The 17,619-nt window shown below is 48.0% G+C and overlaps 1 protein-coding gene across 1 annotated transcript in view; it reads right to left on the bottom strand.

Annotated features, from left to right (window-relative positions):
• The window catches only part of LOC308620759 (forkhead-associated domain-containing protein 1-like), a gene marked incomplete at its 5' end in the record, with an annotated part of 87,708 nt that overhangs the window by 11,680 nt on the left and 58,409 nt on the right, over nucleotides 1–17,619 (bottom strand). The window contains 8 exons of the mRNA XM_081240671.1: nucleotides 1,462–1,586; nucleotides 2,274–2,403; nucleotides 3,777–3,902; nucleotides 4,261–4,362; nucleotides 8,102–8,206; nucleotides 9,229–9,318; nucleotides 11,575–11,705; nucleotides 15,364–15,472. Of these exons, the coding sequence (XP_081096797.1) occupies nucleotides 1,462–1,586; nucleotides 2,274–2,403; nucleotides 3,777–3,902; nucleotides 4,261–4,362; nucleotides 8,102–8,206; nucleotides 9,229–9,318; nucleotides 11,575–11,705; nucleotides 15,364–15,472 (918 nt within the window). The remainder of the gene's footprint in view (nucleotides 1–1,461; nucleotides 1,587–2,273; nucleotides 2,404–3,776; nucleotides 3,903–4,260; nucleotides 4,363–8,101; nucleotides 8,207–9,228; nucleotides 9,319–11,574; nucleotides 11,706–15,363; nucleotides 15,473–17,619) is intronic.

Genomic DNA, 17,619 nt, shown 5'->3' with positions numbered 1-17,619 from the left:
TGAGGGGAGGGTCACTAAGGAAGAGCCTGGGCTACAGGATCCAACCACACAGTCCCCACCTGGTCTCTGCAGGCTAGCAGACACACCACCAGGGACACACCCCTGGTGTGTCTTCAATCATTATTCTGTGACCTTGGGTGAGGTACTTGACCTCCTGAAGCCTTACTTTTTCTTATCTGTTAAATGGGGACAATAATAGTAACTATGACACAAGGCTGCTACGATGGTTAAATGACATAAGGCATGGAGCCGGCTGAGCTCAACGCCTGGCACACAGTAAGCAGTTCACAGATGTCAGCTATTCTTCCTCCTGCTCTTTCGTTTAATTACTGCCAACCTTGGAGGATTGAGAGTTGGGAGGTTTCCTGCTCTGTGGTGTCAGTGGTGGGATGAGGGCTTGTTGCCAAGGGGAAGGTCAATCTTGGAAGCAGGACCATCAGGACGTGAGATCCAGCTGAGCTCCCCACCTGGAGACAGGCCCTCTACTCCCAACCTCAGAGAAGGAAGGTTCGATTTTATCAGGAAAACCAACACGTTTCTGAAGACTCACATCTCTAGACGTGTGAGCAAATGTCTAGAAAAATTGTAGGAGAAAATGCTGGTACAGATAGGATGGCTTTATTATGTTTTCCAAAAGCTGGTTTAGACTAGCTGCCGCAGCAAGCCACGCTGACCTGAGCTGTCCATTGTCATGTGTCAGTCAAACACCCGATCAAACATCCATTTAGGATACACGGCACCTTCAACCTAACAATCAAATTACTTCTGAAAATCCTGGAAAACACAAACTATGCTCCCTAAGAAAGGAAGGTTTTCTTGGATAATACTCTTTAAATACTGTTTGACAATAATAACTATCATCTATTAAAGTGCTCGCTATGAGCTAGGCACTGGGATAATCACTTTACATGATGATCTCCTTTAATTTTTCCATCATCATTTTACAGCTGGGAAATGAAGTCCCAGAAAGGTTAGGAGCCTGCCCAAGGTCACAGAGCTTGCAGAGCTGGGATTAGGACACAGGTCTCTGATTCTAGAACTTGTGTCTTCTTAATCATCATGGCTCCCTTCTGCTGCCCTTTATGTGTTCATGTTTTTCAGTTTATAGCAAAAAGCAAATGTTAGGCAAGCTCATGACATAATGTTGTACATTAGCTTGTTGGATATTTTCTGCAGAATATAACATGTGATGTGAAAAGGAGGGCCCAGAGATTGACCTGGCCAGCATCAGTGCAATGCTATATCATGCTGTACATGATGGGAAGCCGCCTTTCTATTCAAACATTGGATCACTATTACGGCCAGGCACCGACCAGTCCATACAGGTGCCAGCCCATCAGGGAGGACCTGGCCTCGAACCAATGATGTATACAGTGGTGCCAGGGCACACGGCTCGTGTCTGTCCTCATGCCCACCCTCCCCACGTGTCAGTCAATGCAGAGACAAAGTTTCTTTGGTTACCGTTCCGATCTCTACTCTTGAAAAAGTTGGCAAGTCAGGTTTTACGTCCAATATTTTCCGAACATTTTTTTCCATCCCGAGGGTCTTTAAGTCTAGAAATGATCCATCCATGTGGTCCTTGTGATCTATAAAAGAAAAAGTTTACACTCAAAAGAAAGGCTCAGGAAGAAGTTACTGCATGTAAAAGTCACAGCTGCTATTTACTGGACCCTTACCACAGGCCAGTACTAATTAGCTCACCATCCTCCCTTGGCAGGTGAGGCATCGAGGCCCAGAGAGGTGAAATGACTTGTCCAAGGCCACACAGCTCATATGAGGCTGCAGCCTCCCAGGGCGGGGGCACTGAGGGGGAACCTTCGGCCACAGGTGTGAGGATGGACTTGAACCCAGGCTTCTGTGTCCTAGCCCAGGGCTCCACCCAGCAGCAAGCTTGGCTTCTTGAAAGCCCTATTCCCTCTAAACAGGGTATTTATCTTGGGAAGTTCCGCAAGGTTGGTCCTTGCACAGCATCAGTCTATGAAAAAGTTTTCACTGGGCCACAGTGAAATAAGAAAAAGAGGGACAAGGTTCTGAGTTTTTCATGAAATCCTGTTTATTTAATATCAAGGCCTGCTCTTGACCCTGAGCTCATGCCTACCCATCTATTTTTTTTTCCTGCCCATCTTTTTTTATAACTCTGTTTTTTTAGTTATGAAATGATGGGGATAGAAGATGGTGGTCCTGGCAAATTGGTTAGTCCCTAAAGTGAACCCTCAAGTCTGGGGTCCACGGTTCTCAGCACAGAGGGGGTGACTAGGCAGGAGGAAACTTACTTGACAAGCAGGCCTTCTCAAGTTCTTTAATTCGTGCACGAAGCTCAGATAAAGCCTTTTTCTGACACTGAATGACTTCCTCATGTCGGGACGCTTTGCACTTGGCCCCTAGATCACTGAAGGACTGCTCCTGCGGCCAGAATGGTGAGGACAGCAGCTTTATCAGTGATCACAACCTCCCTCTCTTGTATTTGAAGAAACATGAACAAATCATGGATTAGCAGCAACCCTGTCACTTACTCAGTACCTTGGAAAATATCATTACAGGGCTTCAGCAGAGAAGGAATTTAAAAATTTCATTTCGAATACAAAGTCACATCTAGGAAGATTTCCAACTTTCCTACCCACTTAGCATCACTGTACATAAGAGATCCCCCCTGTGTTCCCTCCCCACGTTTTCTTTCTCTTGTTCTTCTAATGCTCTTCTAAGCTGGGGTTTCCACTTGTTGTCATTCTGGTCTCATCTCTGAACAATCACATCAATTTGCTCCTGGAGGGGCTTTTTTTTTTTTGCCGGCACCATGCGGCATGCGGGATCTTAGTTCCCTGACCAGGGATCGAAACCGTGCCCCCTGCAGCGGAAGCACAGAGTCTTAACAACTGGACCGCCAGGGAAGTCCCTGGAGCGGCCTTTTTTTTTTTTTTTTTTTTTTTTTTGCGTTACTCGGGCCTCTCACTCTTGTGGCCTCTCCCGTTGCGGAGCACAGGCTCCGGACACGCAGGCTCAGTGGCCATGGCTCACAGGCCCAGCCGCTCCGCGGCATGTGGGATCCTCCCGGACCGAGGCATGAACCGGTGTCCCTTGCATCGGCAGGCGGACTCTCAACCACTGCGCCACCAGGGAAGCCCCAGGTGGTTCTTATCGGCCAACTTGGGGTAAACCTTCTTCTATGACTTTGTGGCTGAAAATGTAGTCTGCAGAGCTGTGCTATCGGTACCAGCTGGGAGCTGTTCAGAAATGCAGAATCCCAGGCTCCCCCGACCCGAGACCTGCTGAGTCAGAATCTGCATTTCAACAACATCCCCATATGATCTGTGGACAGCTTTGAGTTGAGAGGTGCCACTGTAAAGTATCCTGTAATTGGCTGGTTTCTGGAAAAGTAAGTAGCCGTTTTGGCCATGTGTTTCCCCTGATATGCATGAAGAGAAAGCAAAAGACTGAAATACTATTGGTTGGTCTTGCACACACTTAGACACAAACCAGGACCCGCAGTAACGACTGGGATTTGTATCAATAAAATCAGCTGCGGTATATAAACAAAGTATCATTTCTAGACATTTCAATAAGCTTGCCTCTTCAAGTTGATCTTCAAGTTGATCTCTGAGTTTTAGGATTCAAGCTTCATGTTAATTCCTCCTACATCATTCACCCTCTTTAATTAATTTAGCTCCCAACAAGGAGTTGCTGAGATTCCTCCATCTAAGTACGCACCCTCTGTTTCTCATAGGAAAGCCCATTTCATCAGTTTCCAGTAGTAAAGAGAAGGACGGGGACCACCTTACCGATTTCTCTTCCATTAGCTGCTTGACTCTAGCTTTCACCTTCTCCTCTTGCTGTAGCCTTTCCTCGGTCAGCTTCTCCTTCTCTGCCAGATGCTGCCGAGTTTCCTGAGAACTGTTGATCTTCATCTGAAATGAGGGGAAGGGGAACTGCAGCTGATGGGGGACAGGACTAACGCAGGAGTCATTTCCACTACCTTTGGGGGCGGGACAAAGGTTCACGAAACTTTCTTCAAAACACAGAAAAACGATGCTTAGCATAGTAACTAATAGCTAAGTAGTAGAGCATCGTGGTTAAGAGCTCAGACTCTAGATCTAGATAGAATCTCAGCTCTAGTTCTTTCTAGACACTTCTTCGTATAGAAAATAAGCGGGTGAACTAAGGCAGGCCGTCTTCCTCCTCATTCATCCCTGCCGGCCACTTGGGTGTGGGATTCCGTGGAGAGCACAGGCCCGTGAAGGGGCTCTGCAGCACGCCTACCTGACCTACTGCCCTTTTCAAATTGGCTTTAATGAGGTTTGCTCTGTTCCTCATTTCTTGCAGTTGAAGCAATTTCCTTCTGGAATCCTCCCGAAGCTTCTCTTCAACCTGAAAGGATGATGAAACCGAGGGCTTGCTGCTAATGTGATCATCATGCCCTCTGGGGAAACTCTTCTTGGGGGGTGCTAGTGGCAGTGGGGGAGTCCCTGAGGGGTAGGGACAGCTGCAGCCCAGCAGCAGGGGTCACAGGCATGCACAGGGTGGAGGCAAACTCACAGGGAGTTGCCCCCTACGGGAAAGGGATGAGCTCTGCATCCGGGGCTCAACTATGTTCTACCGCACACTCCCATCCCAGCTCGGTCCCTAACAAGCCGTACGAGACTCGGAAAGTTATTTCACTGCTCCGTGACTCAGTGCCCTCATCTGTCAAATGGGGATGATGATACTAGTATCACTGCATAGAGTTATTGTGGGGATTCAATGTTTGGCATAGTGCTTAAGGGCTCTGTGAGTGTGTTAAGTACTGTTGTAACCTATGAAAGGTGGACGGGAATGTCCGCCGTACAGTCTCTTTCTAATAACTCGTGATGGGTACTTGGAAATGTTATGATTGGGTTTATTATCATAACTGTTTGTCATTACCACTTTGAGCACACTCACTGGTGGTAACCTCTATGGAGGCTTGCTAAAGCAATGTCTATTAAGAATTGCAGCCTGCAAACGAAGGCATTTAAAGTGGAGAAGCTTGCCTACTTATCCCCCCTTGCTTGGGTAACAGTCAACGCACGGTAGGCTTGGGAGTGCTCCACGCTACCCTTGGCTGGCCAGTGTAGGCCTCGCAGCTGCTCAATTCTTGGATGCACCTGCTGAGCCCTGGGCCCTGGCACTAACAGGAAATGAGGCAAACTCTCGTAAATAAATGGAAAGTGTTTGTGCTGAAACAAATTCACAGGCTGTTTTTTTAGGGATCTGAAGAGGGGGATCACAGGGATCTAATAAAAGACCCAGAAAAGCCCTTAAGAGATTTCTTCTGAGTAGTGTGGTCCAGTGGAAGAGCCTCTACCCAGCTCCGTTACCTTGGAAAAGTCATCTAAACTCTCTGGGCCTTAGTTTTCTCCCAGGTCTAAACATGCTCTGACTTCTATGTCAGCAGCCTGTTTCATGTGCTACAAAAGCCAAGTCCAGCCTTGGACTCTGCCCCTGTCTGTGTTCTGCATGAACAGCCCCCGTTCCCAGCCCCAAGCCTCAGAGTCACCTTCAGCGGCCGCCCTGCTCCCTCTCTCACACTCGGTCGTCTCACGCCTGTCCTCCAGTCCCTCTCACATGCAAGCTGGACTGTGACAACTGGCCTCCTTGCCTCAAGTTTAGTTTCTTCCAGTGCAATCTTAACGGTACTGTGAGAGTTACCCAGCTGTAAGGCAGCTCTGTCCAACAGAACTTTCTGCAATGGTACAGGTACTCTGAGCGAGGCTGTGTTGTCTAATACGGCAGCCACCAGCCACATCTGGGGATCAAGCACTCGAAATGGGGCTGGTGTGACGGAGGAACTGAATAAATAATTTTATTTAATTTTCATTAATTTCAGTGTAAACAGTAGCATGTGGCTGTTTGCTACGCCAGGGTAACTGAAGTCAGAGGAACCTGCAGTCAGACAAAACCGACTGTGCCATTGGGCTAGTTACTTTACTAGTAACTAGTAGCCTTGACTTTCTCATCTGTAAAATGGAGAGGATGATTTCTAGATCACAGTGCTGTTGTGAAGATGAAGAGATGAAATGTTCAAGGGAACACCTAGTAAGTGAGAAATTGTAACTATCATTGTCACCCTGATTACTGTCCACGAAGGTCATTGCATCAGTCACTTGTTCAGAAGCCATAGTAGCTCCCCACTGCCTGTGTGGTACAGAGCCCAAGCTCCTGAACTAAGGCAAAACACCAAGCCAGGGATTCAAGAAGCAGCTACGAACTCTGAACGAGGTAAATAAAACTGAATCCACCCCTAGATAAACCATAATAAAACTGCTGGAAATCAAGGGAAAAGACAATCTTAAAAGCAACCGGAGAAAAAGACAGATTATGCAAAGGTACAACAGTTAGGCTTACAGATGACTTCTAAATAGAAATAATAGGAGCCACAAGACAATAGTGACATATCTAATGTGCTGAAAGAAAAGAATTGCCATTGTAGAATTCAATACGCAGTCAAATGTGTTTTAAGAGTGAAGGTTAAATATACATCTCCAGGCAGACACACAGGCACATGTGAGAATTTGTCATCAGCAGAGCCACAATGAGGGAAAACATTAAAGGGTATTTTCAGACACAAGAAAAATGAACCCAGGTGGGTGATCAGAGATGCAGAAAAGACAAGCAACAGTAAGGGTAATGTGTGGATATGATACTGACTATAGAAAAACACTAATAATGTCTTGTGGGGTTTTAAGTATGAAGAGGAGTTTAGAAAATGACAGCAATGGCTTATAAATCTGGAGGGGGTAAGTGAAGTTAAGGTGTTTGAAACTCATTGCACTGTCAAGGAGAAGGGCATAATTATCAACTACTATTGCCTCTTGGTAAGTTAAGAATGCAGGGCTTCCCTGGTGGCGCAGTGGTTGAGAGTCCGCCTGCCGATGCAGGGGACATGGGTTCGTGTTCCGGTCTGGGAGGATCCCACATTCCGCGGAGCAGCTTGGCCCATGAGCCATGGCCGCTGAGCCTGTGCGTCCGGAGCCTGTGCTCCACAACAGGAAAGGCCACAACAGTGAGAGGCCCGCGTACCGCAAAAAAAAAAAAAAAAAAAAAAAAAAAAAGATTGCATATTGTAGTCTTCAGGATGACTACAAAGAGAATAGTAGAAGAGTGAAAAACTTAATTAATGTGTGATTTTGGTGAGTCAAGGATGAATGCTATTGTCTTACTATTACTAAAAGAATAGTAAAAAAGTGAAATATTTCCAAGCTAATAGAGGGGGAAAGTGGAATAAGAGAAAACCATCCACTCAGAAGGAGGCAAGAAAGGAGAGAAAGGAACATAACACAGATGGTACAACTGGTATTGAGCAAGAAGGTAGATTTAAACCCCAGTACATGAGTAATTACATAATATAAATGGACTAAAAGTCAAAGATTGTCAAACTGGATTTTGTAAAAATGATACGTTATTTAATGGCATATGTCTAAACCTTAAGACAAAAATTGACAGAGAACATATGAAAAAGATATGGTATGAAAACTCTAACCAACAGAAAGCCAGTGATGAAGCTGAATGACAAAGGAGACGTTAAGGGAGAAACACTACTAGAGATGAAAAGCGACATTTCATGATGATCTAAAGTTTTGCTCTACAGGAAGTATTAGGATTCTAAATTCATATGCACCTAGTAACACAGCCTCAAAATATATAAAGCAAAAATCGTTCATATTAAAAGAAGAAACACACAAATGACAAACATGTTGAGATTTTTAAAAACATTCTCAATGATGCAACAAAAAGACAAAAAAAATCAATATGAGAATTTAAGTTGGAACAACATCATTGGCAAACTTGATTTAACGGATCAATTCTTTCTTAGATAATTTCACAATTAAGATCTGAAGGCAGTCTAGGGTACTGGTTACACACAGGAGCTTTGGAGTCAGGCAGACCTGGATTCAAGTTCTGCCACAACTACTTTATGCAAGTGAACTTGGATAACTTCCTTCACCTCTGTGAGCCTCAGTTTTCCCGACTGTAAAGTGGGGTTAATACCAGTATAGACCGCATGGGGTCATTGTGAGGATGAACAGAGATGATGCAGGTGGAGTGCTTGTCCCAGAGTGGTTCCCAGGCTGACCTGTCCCTGCCATACCCTGTTCTTTTCCTGCAGCGTCATAGAGATCAGGCTCTGCTCCGTACTGCTCCTTTTCAGCTCCACCCTGAGCTTCCTCATTTCTTTTTCCATGTCATGGATTTGCTGAAAGAGTTCCAACAACAGGGAAGTCAACTTCACAACTCATTTCATCTGGTTCATTAAGGCAGAAACCTAGTCTGGGATTCGCTTCATTCCTTCCCTTGGGGGACAATTCCACATCTTTGAGGCAAAGTAGACTTTCTTTCAACGGATGCAATGAAAGGGCTGGGTGAGGGAAAATTTGAGTTTCTTTTGAAGATCAGCATGGATCCTGGATTAAACAGTATAAGATACCTATCCACTCATTAGAGTCTCTTTCCTTGGGGCACATTTTTGAGTTCAATCTAAATAAGGGCTGTTTGGAAGACACAATGGGCACAGTTTGGAAGAAAAGAACAATGACATTTTTATCTCATTTGAGGCAGAGAAGTGTGCTCCTGACAGAGAGAAGAACACACGTCTCCTGCCCCCGTCCCAGGCACCGTCCTTCCCAACGGATGGAAAACGTATGCCTGGTGATGTGCACGAGGGTTCGGGCCTGTACAGGGGGTGAATATTTACATTGAGTGGTCATCTTTTCACTGTATTGATTTTTATGTTCACCTTCCATAGAAGGCCAGTGATACATTTGCTTTTTATTTTGTTTTTATGAATTGTTGTAAAATTGAATGTATTTAAGCAAAAATACTTCAAGAAGAGTTGTGTTAATAACAGTGCTCAGGGCTGTGATAAAACTTGTGACAGTGGATCATGAAAGTCTGGGCATCACAAGTCCAGGGGTAGGGACCACGGTGAATTTCTAGCAGCATATGGTGGCCACCTCCCATCCCTGTCCCCAGGGGAAACCTGATGAGGGGCCTTGAGCAAACTGCCCAGAAAATCTGGGGAGAGTGTGTTTTCCATGGTCTTTTCACCCATCTCTTTGAGGCTAGCAAATCAAAGAATTAGGAGACTACATTAACAGACAAACACCCAGAAAGCCCCAGAGCTTGTGCTAGCTAATGGGCCAAGGAACCCCTCCAAAACCCTCAAGGCCACAATCTAGGCTTTCAGTGGACACCTAGGGGTCAGGAGGTTCAACGCACGGTTTTGCAGAGTTTTAACTCTTTCTCTTGGGCTTCCCACTTCTCCTTCTGGGCATCTTCCTTCTGTAACTCTTCTTTCAGCACTGAGCACTGTGGAGAAAAAGGACAAGGCCACGGGGGCTTGGCTGGGGGTCCCAAGTACCTGTGTTCACGCCCAGGTGTGTTTCCTGCTGTATAACCCAATCACACCTCTGAATTCTGAGAGGCGAGACCATTTGTGTGATGGGAGCACGGGATCCTGCAGTCATTCCCAGTTCACCCCTCTCATGAGTTCTGAGGAATAGAGCGTCTAAATTCCTCTTCAAGAGCCAGCAAACTTCACTTCAGGGGAAATCCAGCTTTGTAGAGTCTGGGTACTTAGGGTGCAGGAATTGGGATGTTTTCACGCTGTGACCGGTGAGGGTGCAGGGGGCTGAGCCAGAGAGCTGGGGTCCATCTTAGGGCTTTTGTGCAGGTTGAGTCTCAAAGACACAACTGCCCCGACTGGTGTGGAGGGGTAAACGGAGCTGTCTTGCCCGAGGGTGGCTTGGCAACAGGCATTAAGTGCATAAGGATGGATGTGCCTTCTTCTGACCCAGCAATTCCCACTTTAGGAATGTACCTTAAGGACAATGACTGGAGAAATAAGTAAATCTGTAGTTTCAAGGATGCTCTTCACAGAATTGTCAGTAACCGTGGAATAAAAAAAAAAATGAGGAAACATCCCAAGTGTTGTTTAGAACAGCAGACCACTTTATAACACTGGGTACATCCAGGAGAAAGTATGTAGCATTTAAGACGAATGATAAGAGCGCTGATTTATTAGCACGGGAAAATAGTAAGTATTTAAAAATTTTAAAAAGGTGCATAGAATAAATTCACTATAAAATGATTGATTGATTGATTTCTAGGCAATATATAGAAATAAGACTGGAAGAACATACATGAAAATATTAACACTGATTTCTCAAGGTAGCATTTCCTCTCCTCTCTTTTTATTTTTTCTTCTCAATGTCATCTACATATTTTTCTAAAATTAACACACATGGTGTATGTCATTAAAAAAAAAAGGCATCTCAAATGTTCACAAGAGCAGTACCCTTGGTGGTGACGAGCCCTTGTGCTACTGGCCAGCACAGTCTAGGGGAGAAGGGACCTCATTCCGAGGTCAACAAGGAAGGGGAAACGGGGACATAAATCATCCAAATGCACTTCAGGAGGTAGAAGAGCCAAGCAGTTGTTGTCTTTGCAGATTCCTTCTACTTAGCACCACCTCTGCATCCCCTTCCCGTCCCCAACACACACACACACACACACACACACACACACACACACACCCCACATAAAACAGCTATAGCACATGCCTGGGAAGACACTCTGCTTGGGAGATACGAATGCAGAGGGCTTGGCCAGGCAGCCGACCCAGGGCAGAGGCAGAAGAGCACAACTAAAACCAGCCTCCCACTTCTCAGAAAACGATTTTGTCATCCCCATTTCACAAATGGGGAAATGGAGGCCAAATAATTTACAATGAAAGAAAGCTCTGGGATTGGACCCTGGTCTGTCTGATCCCAAAGCTCGTGCAGTGCCTTTCACCAGCTCCAAACTGGGTATGGTACTATGTACTAGGTATTACTTATTTTGCCTTTTCCTTGGAACCTCAAGATCTGTTCTCACCCCACCCCCATGCAGACCTAGCTATCAGGTAGCCTCTGGGAATCTCTGAGTTGCCACCTGAGATGAAAGCTTCGAGGTTTTACCTTGACTCACAGAAACAGGCACATCATACAAATACTGAGAAATCTTATCCTCTAGAGTCAGGATTCTAAAGTTAGCATTGAAGGCAAGATTTGCAAAGAGTCAGTTACATGGAAAAAGCTCTTTGCTTGCCTACCACGTTCATCTTCCATAGAGACAATCTACACACTAAAGTCTAAGGAAGAAATGAGAGTCTGCGTGTTTGCATCTGGATCTTCAGGTATTCTGCTTTGAAGACAATTATGAGAACCAGTGGTGCTGGGACCATGATGCAGCCGTTTGGTCATCCTTGCTCACAGAGAGATCGTATTCTGTTTAATGTTAAACTTTGTACTGGCAGTATATGCTCATAGGTGGGTTTGTTGCTGGGATTAAACAAACTCATTTATAATAGGGGTTAGAAAATGTTTGCTTGATTTGAAAATCTATTATGCTTATTCTGAGCCACATACATGCTGTCCTTTGAAAGGCTTCAGAGAAGTTGGCCACCTGCCCAGCAGCTACCCTCCCTGTGTCCTTGGGCACTGGCCTCATCTCACCACCGTGTGTCATGTGACTCCACTGTGTCTGCTTTTTGCAGCTACAATTTGCTGATGACCCGACACTCACTCTGGAGCTGAGGGCTTCGAGCTGGTGATCCTTTTCTTTGTTCTCACTTTTCAGTTGATTCACCTCCTGTTGTAGTTGTTGAACTTGACCATCCTTTACTAACACGTCTCTTTGCAAAGATGACACCATCTCTGTAAAAGAACCAAACCAAACCAAACCAAAAGACTCATGGAGGTCAAAGAGGCAGGAAGGATTATTGGCAACACCGTGGCTGTCAGCCAATGTTTGGAAAAGACCTTCCAAGTCCTGGCCACCACCACTGCCTGCCTACAATTGGGGAGGCTTTTTCCAAGGGTCCCAGAGAAGGAATGGGAATGAGAGCGAAGTCCACGGAACAGGGTTTGAGGCTTCAGTGAGAATGAGGGGCAGTCAGCACCAGCGAGAGGAGAAGCCTTTGGGGGCCCCTTGTGGGCACAGGCCAGGCAAAGCTGGGAGGAGAGGCCACACCATGGGCCTGGGGAACAAAGTCCCAGCACAGGGAAGGTCCAGGAATTCTCCAGAGGCCAGGTGACGGGCGTGTGGCAGAGGGCACTGCTGGACACTATTGATGGGGTGGTTGGTTTCACAGTCCTCTGAGTTTGGACCCCTCTCTACCACTTATTAGCTTGGTGGTCTTGGACAAGTTATTTCACCTCCCACTGTCTGTCCCACACAGAGTTATTGTAAGGGTCAAATGATGCGGTATGTCCCAAGAACACAAAGTGGCTAAATTATGTTTGTTACAGGGCGCCTATTATTTTTCTCGGCAGCCAGCTTCCAAAATGGCCCCAGTGATCCCTACCACCTAGAATTCATGCCCTGTGTAGCCCCTCCCACCCTGAATAGGGATGCCATGGGTAACCAATATGATACTGTGGAAATGACGGACTGTTTCCTCCCAGGCTGTGTCATAAAAGACACTGTGGGCTCCTCTTTGCTCTCTCTCGAATCACTCACTCCAGGGGAATCCAACTGCTGTGTCGTGAGGACACTCAAGCAGCCCTAGAGAGAAGCATGTGGGCTGAGGGACTAAGGCCTCCAGCCAATAGCCACATGAGCAGCCATTCGGAAGGGTGATCCTCTGGCTCCCCCCGAGGCTTTAGATGACATGACTGATGCCCCAGCCGACATCTTGACTGCAACTCGTGAGAACTAAGTCACCCCCCGCTCAAATTCCTGAACTACAGATACTGGGTGAGATAATAAATATTGGTTGGGGTTTTATCCATTACATTTTGGGGTAACTTGTTATGCAGCAATAGATAACTACTCCATTACTGTAGCATCATTTTTTTAACATCTTTATTGGAGTATAATTGCTTTACAATGGTGTGTTAGTTTCTGCTTTATAACCAAGTGCATCAGTTATGCATATACATATCTCCCCATATCTCTTCCCTCTTGCATTGTAGTATCACTTTGAATAAAAGTGGCAAGAAGGGTGCATAAATGCAGTGGTATTGGGTTATCTCCTACGGTTCTTTTCTTGAAAGAACATCAGGCCCAGTTTTAGTGGTAGGTATCAATCAAGAATGTCTATGAAATAAAGCACAAAATGCTCCAGAATTTCAGTTTAAAAATGAGCTTTGCCTCCAGGACACAGTTCAGTTACTTGGAATTCCTCTGGGGCTTGCCACACTTTGAGTGGGTCCAGCCCATCTCAAGCGTTATCACAACCCAGGTCTGTCCGACTCCGTGATCGGAGAAGGAGGGATCTGAGACAGGCTCGATGCTTGGATGAGGTTTCACTGGCTGACATATGGGAGGAAGGTGAGGACCAGCGAGTTCATCCTTCCATTCCTGGTGCCCAGAACAGCACCTAGCCTGGGGGAGGTGCTCAGAAAATATCTGAGGACATCCCAAGTGAGGGAGGAGCATAAGCAGAGACCTGGGGGCAGCAGGGGGTGGGTGTGGGTGTGATTAAGTTGCAGAGTGAGGCAGAAGAAAAGCACAGATTCATACAGAGATGGGGATTCACGTGCGACTCAATGCTATGCCTGGCTTCTACAGCTGTGGGCATGTTTCCTGTTACGCGCCGGCTGCTTTCAGACTGATGTGCCCCTCCGAGGCTCACTGCCTCCTCCCTGTCACCTGCTTCTCTCCCTCCCCTCCTCTGTGAGCGGTCCCATCCTCTTCAGGTCTCTAGACATGTCAGTTTCTGCTTAAAAAACTCCACTGGATTCCCAACACCCTTGCAATAAAAACCCAGACCCCCCAACCCTGCCCAGCCCCACAATCCCCTGTTCACTCCACGCAGACTCGCTTGCCCTTGGATTGTCCTTGCCCACCTGAAACAGGTCCTCTCTAAAAGAAGGACATAGCCGTGGAGGATACAACATAAACTGGTTAGAATCGGCTAGGTCCAAGGGGGCGTAAGATTCGACTTCCTGGGGAACTGGAGCCTCATTACAGGCTTATTGTAATACATGAGCAAAATGACACACGCACCAGCACCAGGACTGTTCCGAGGCTGACCATAAATGTCAAAAAGTGGGTGGTGGGGCTTCCCTGGTGGCGCGGTGGTTGAGAGTCCGCCTGCCGATGCAGGGGACACGGGTTCGTGCCCCGGTCCGGGAAGATCCCACATGCCACGGAGCAGCTGGGCCCGTGAGCCATGGCCACTGAGCCTGCGCGTCCAGAGCCTGTGCTCCGCAACGGGAGAGGCCACAACAGCGAGAGGCCCGCGTACAGAAAAAAAAAAAAAAAAAAAAGTGGGTGTTGGCCCAATTCCTGGAAATCCCTGCCCCTTCCCCAAAATATTAGAGTTGTCCCAATCCTCCCACTCATTAGCCTATAAAATTACCCAGCCCATAAAAACTAACCGCCCCATATTTGGGGGTCTCTAGCCTTCTGAGATGGCCCACACTCTGTCTGTGGAGTGTGTTTCTCTCTAAAGAAATCCACTTCTTACTTTGTCTCTCACTGGATTCTTTCTGCGATGAGACATAAAGAACCTGAGCTTTATTAAGTCCCGAGGCCAGATGAGTGATCTCGATTAAAAGATAGTGGGTTCTGACTGGGTTTGAGTCCCGGCCCACGGGTTCAAGTCCCACCTGAGTTCCATGGTTGCACACCCACTAAGCTGGTCCCCCTTGGTCTCCTCCCTTGAAGCGCTGGCCACCACGACACACAGTTTATTTTCTCCACAGCACCACTGCTCTCTGAAGTGGGCTTGTTTATTCATCCGTTTACTTTTATTGTCTGTCACCCCCTCCCAAATCTGTGAGTACAGGAATCTGACTGTCTTGCTTGGCTCTCCCTCCCCAGAGCCTGGAACGGGGCCTGACACCTAGTAGGAGCTCAAGAAACATGTGGAGCAATGAAGGAATCCAGGGAATCAAAGCTCAGCCACAGCTGTGCGTTGGCTGCCCCTCTCCCAACCCAAGCCCTTTATCAGGGAACAACCTCTGATCAAATTAGAAAATGGTTTCCCTTGGGCCCAAGTGCACTCGGCTGAAATGGGTGAGACCATGGGTGCCTTAAAGGAGTGACCCCATTTTGTCCACGCTCTAGTTTGCACTCAGGCTGCTTTGTGGAACCACCCAAGCCACAAGGCGACCTGTGTTCTCCCTGGTGGGGCCAGTGCTCAGGAGACCTTGTAGCCAAGAGATACCATTCTCTCAAATATTTACCAGGCCCTGCCCTCGGAACTGGGTGGCAAGAAACCTCCACTGAGGGAGAACTCTAATGCACCGACACGGGTGATCCCTGAGGCTGCACCCAGGTCACGGGCACAGGTGTGCTGGTTGACTGGTGATGTCTGCAGGGGGAGGGCAGAAGCTCTGGGGCCTGAAGGCAGAAGGGCCTCACCTGACGTGATGGCGGCCTCCCTCCTTAAGTTCTCGGCCTCGTGCTTCAGGGAGGTGATTTCCAGGGTCTGGCTCAGCACCTGGTTGTAGCCTTGCTGTAGGGCACTGATCTGTGGAAGGAGGCAACACACAGTCAGAGGGGGCCAGCCAGGCCTGCAGGACACGCCGGTACTTCTCCAACGTTGGGCAAAGAGTCGGGTTGATCTTGGATCGGGGTGTTGGGGAAACCAAGGTTTTCAGTTGTCACTAGTGGAAGGGGCAGGAGGGGCCTGTTCCTTCAGTGACCACCATGTCATCAGTCCTCAAGACACGAACCTTATCTTTGTGGCCACCCAGGGGCTCCGGTGCTGCTGTCTTCCTATGACCTGTGGGTTTTCAGCCATAAATAGACCAGCTGTTGGTTCCAGATCATCCAGCACTGACTGGATGCACAGCAAAGTTCAAGAGCCGGGAGCAGGTTATGAAATGAATTCCCTCTAATGAGAATAGAGGGTAGTTTATACCTCACAGAACACTCCAGAGTTTACAGAGCCCGTTCACACATGCTACACTGATACTCGTCACAGCGTTGCTGAAGGCTGACGTTCCCATTAATGTGCCCATTTTGCAAGGGAGCCAGGTTGAGACTCAGAGAGGCGAGGCCCCCTGCTTGGGATCACGTGGCTGGTCAGATGTGGAGTCTGATTCAAACCCAGTCTTTAGTTGCCTGGTTCCTCCTTCCCAGGTGGCTCTAGGAATGAGTTTGAGAAGTTGGAGGCTGTAAAGCATGGCATGGACTCGGGAGCCGGACTGTGGCCTTCAAGTCCTGCCTCTGCCAGTTAACGGGCTTTGTGAACACAAGGAGGACACCATATTCTGTTTCCTTTTGTTCAGTCTGCACGCGGGGTGATGGTAGTCCCAACCTGATAGGATTGTTAGAAGTATTTTAATAAGTTAGCATGTGTACAAGTGCTCAGATCATGCCTGGCACACGGCACAGGGGGATGAGCTATGACGGTCCTCTCCTCTGACTACCCACGGGGTGTTTTTTTTCTTTTCTTTTGGGTTTATTTTGGGGTTTTTTTGCGGTACGCGGGCCTCTCACTGTTGTGGCCTCTCCCATTGCGGAGCACTGGCTCCAGTCACGCAGGCTTAGCGACCATGGCTCAGGGGCCCAGCCACTCCGCAGCATGTGGTATCTTTCCGGACCGGGGCACGAACCCATGTCCCCTGCATCGGCCGGTGGACTCTCAACCACTGCGCCACCAGGGAAGCCCTCACGGTGTGTTTTAGCTTCAACTTCCCTCGTCCGTCTCTGGAGAATGTAGTTGGTAATCTTTATGTGTGCATTTGTAAGCCTTGCCAGGCTCACTTAAACGCCAGTGTGGTTGTTATTAAGAGGAAATACAGGGGCTTCCCTGGTGACGAGGTGGGTGACAGTCCGCCTGCCGATGCAGGTGACGCGGGTTCGTGACCCAGTCCGGGAAGATCCCACATGCCGCGGTGCGGCTGGGTCTGTGGGCCATGGCCGCCGAGCCTGCGCATCCGGAGCCTGTGCTCCGCAATGGGAGGGGCCACAACAGTGAGAGGCATGTGTACCACAAAAAAAAATAATAAAAAAAAATAAAGGAAATACAGGAATCGTGGGTGGGAGCACCACAGGCCGGCTCTATCTATGGCTGCTGTGAGCACCCTCTAAGTCCATGGCTCAGAGCCCCCTCAAGGGCGGGCCCCCCTCTAGGGGTCTAGGTCTACACGTGGGGTGTGGAAGGCTCTCCATCAAATGCAACGTTGGTAAGGGCCCGAAAGTAGCTGCCAGGCCTCGGCCTCCACAGAGCAGGTACCCGAGAGGCCGGGAAAGAGAGCTGGGCCCAGAACCCCCTCCCTCTCGGTTTGATGTGGCCAGACTGCTTGTTCTGAGTGGCCCGGACATTCCCACCTCAAGGTGCACTGTGGGCCTTTGCCCTGTGATTTTTCAGATGTCAGGCCTCAGTACTTCACAGGGACACGTTTATTGGGGCATACATGTCAAGCAATCCATAGACAGGACAAGAGCTAGCTTGTTTTTTTTTTTTTTTTTTTTCGCTGTACGCGGGCTTCTCACTGTTGTGGCCTCTTCCGTTGTGGAGCACACGCTCCGGAAGTGCAGGCTCAGTGGCCATGGCCCACGGGCCCAGCCGCTCCGCAGCATGTGGGATCTTCCCAGACCGGGGCACGAACCTGCGTCCCCTGCATCGGCAGGCGGACTGTCAACCACTGCACCACCAGGGAAGCCCCA

This window comes from Mesoplodon bidens (assembly GCF_964165515.1).
Source record: "Mesoplodon bidens genome assembly, chromosome: 7".
Classification (NCBI taxonomy): Eukaryota; Metazoa; Chordata; class Mammalia; order Artiodactyla; family Ziphiidae; genus Mesoplodon; species Mesoplodon bidens.
The sequence above is the reverse complement of the archived record's forward strand: the minus strand, read 5'-3'. Positions and strand labels throughout refer to the sequence as shown.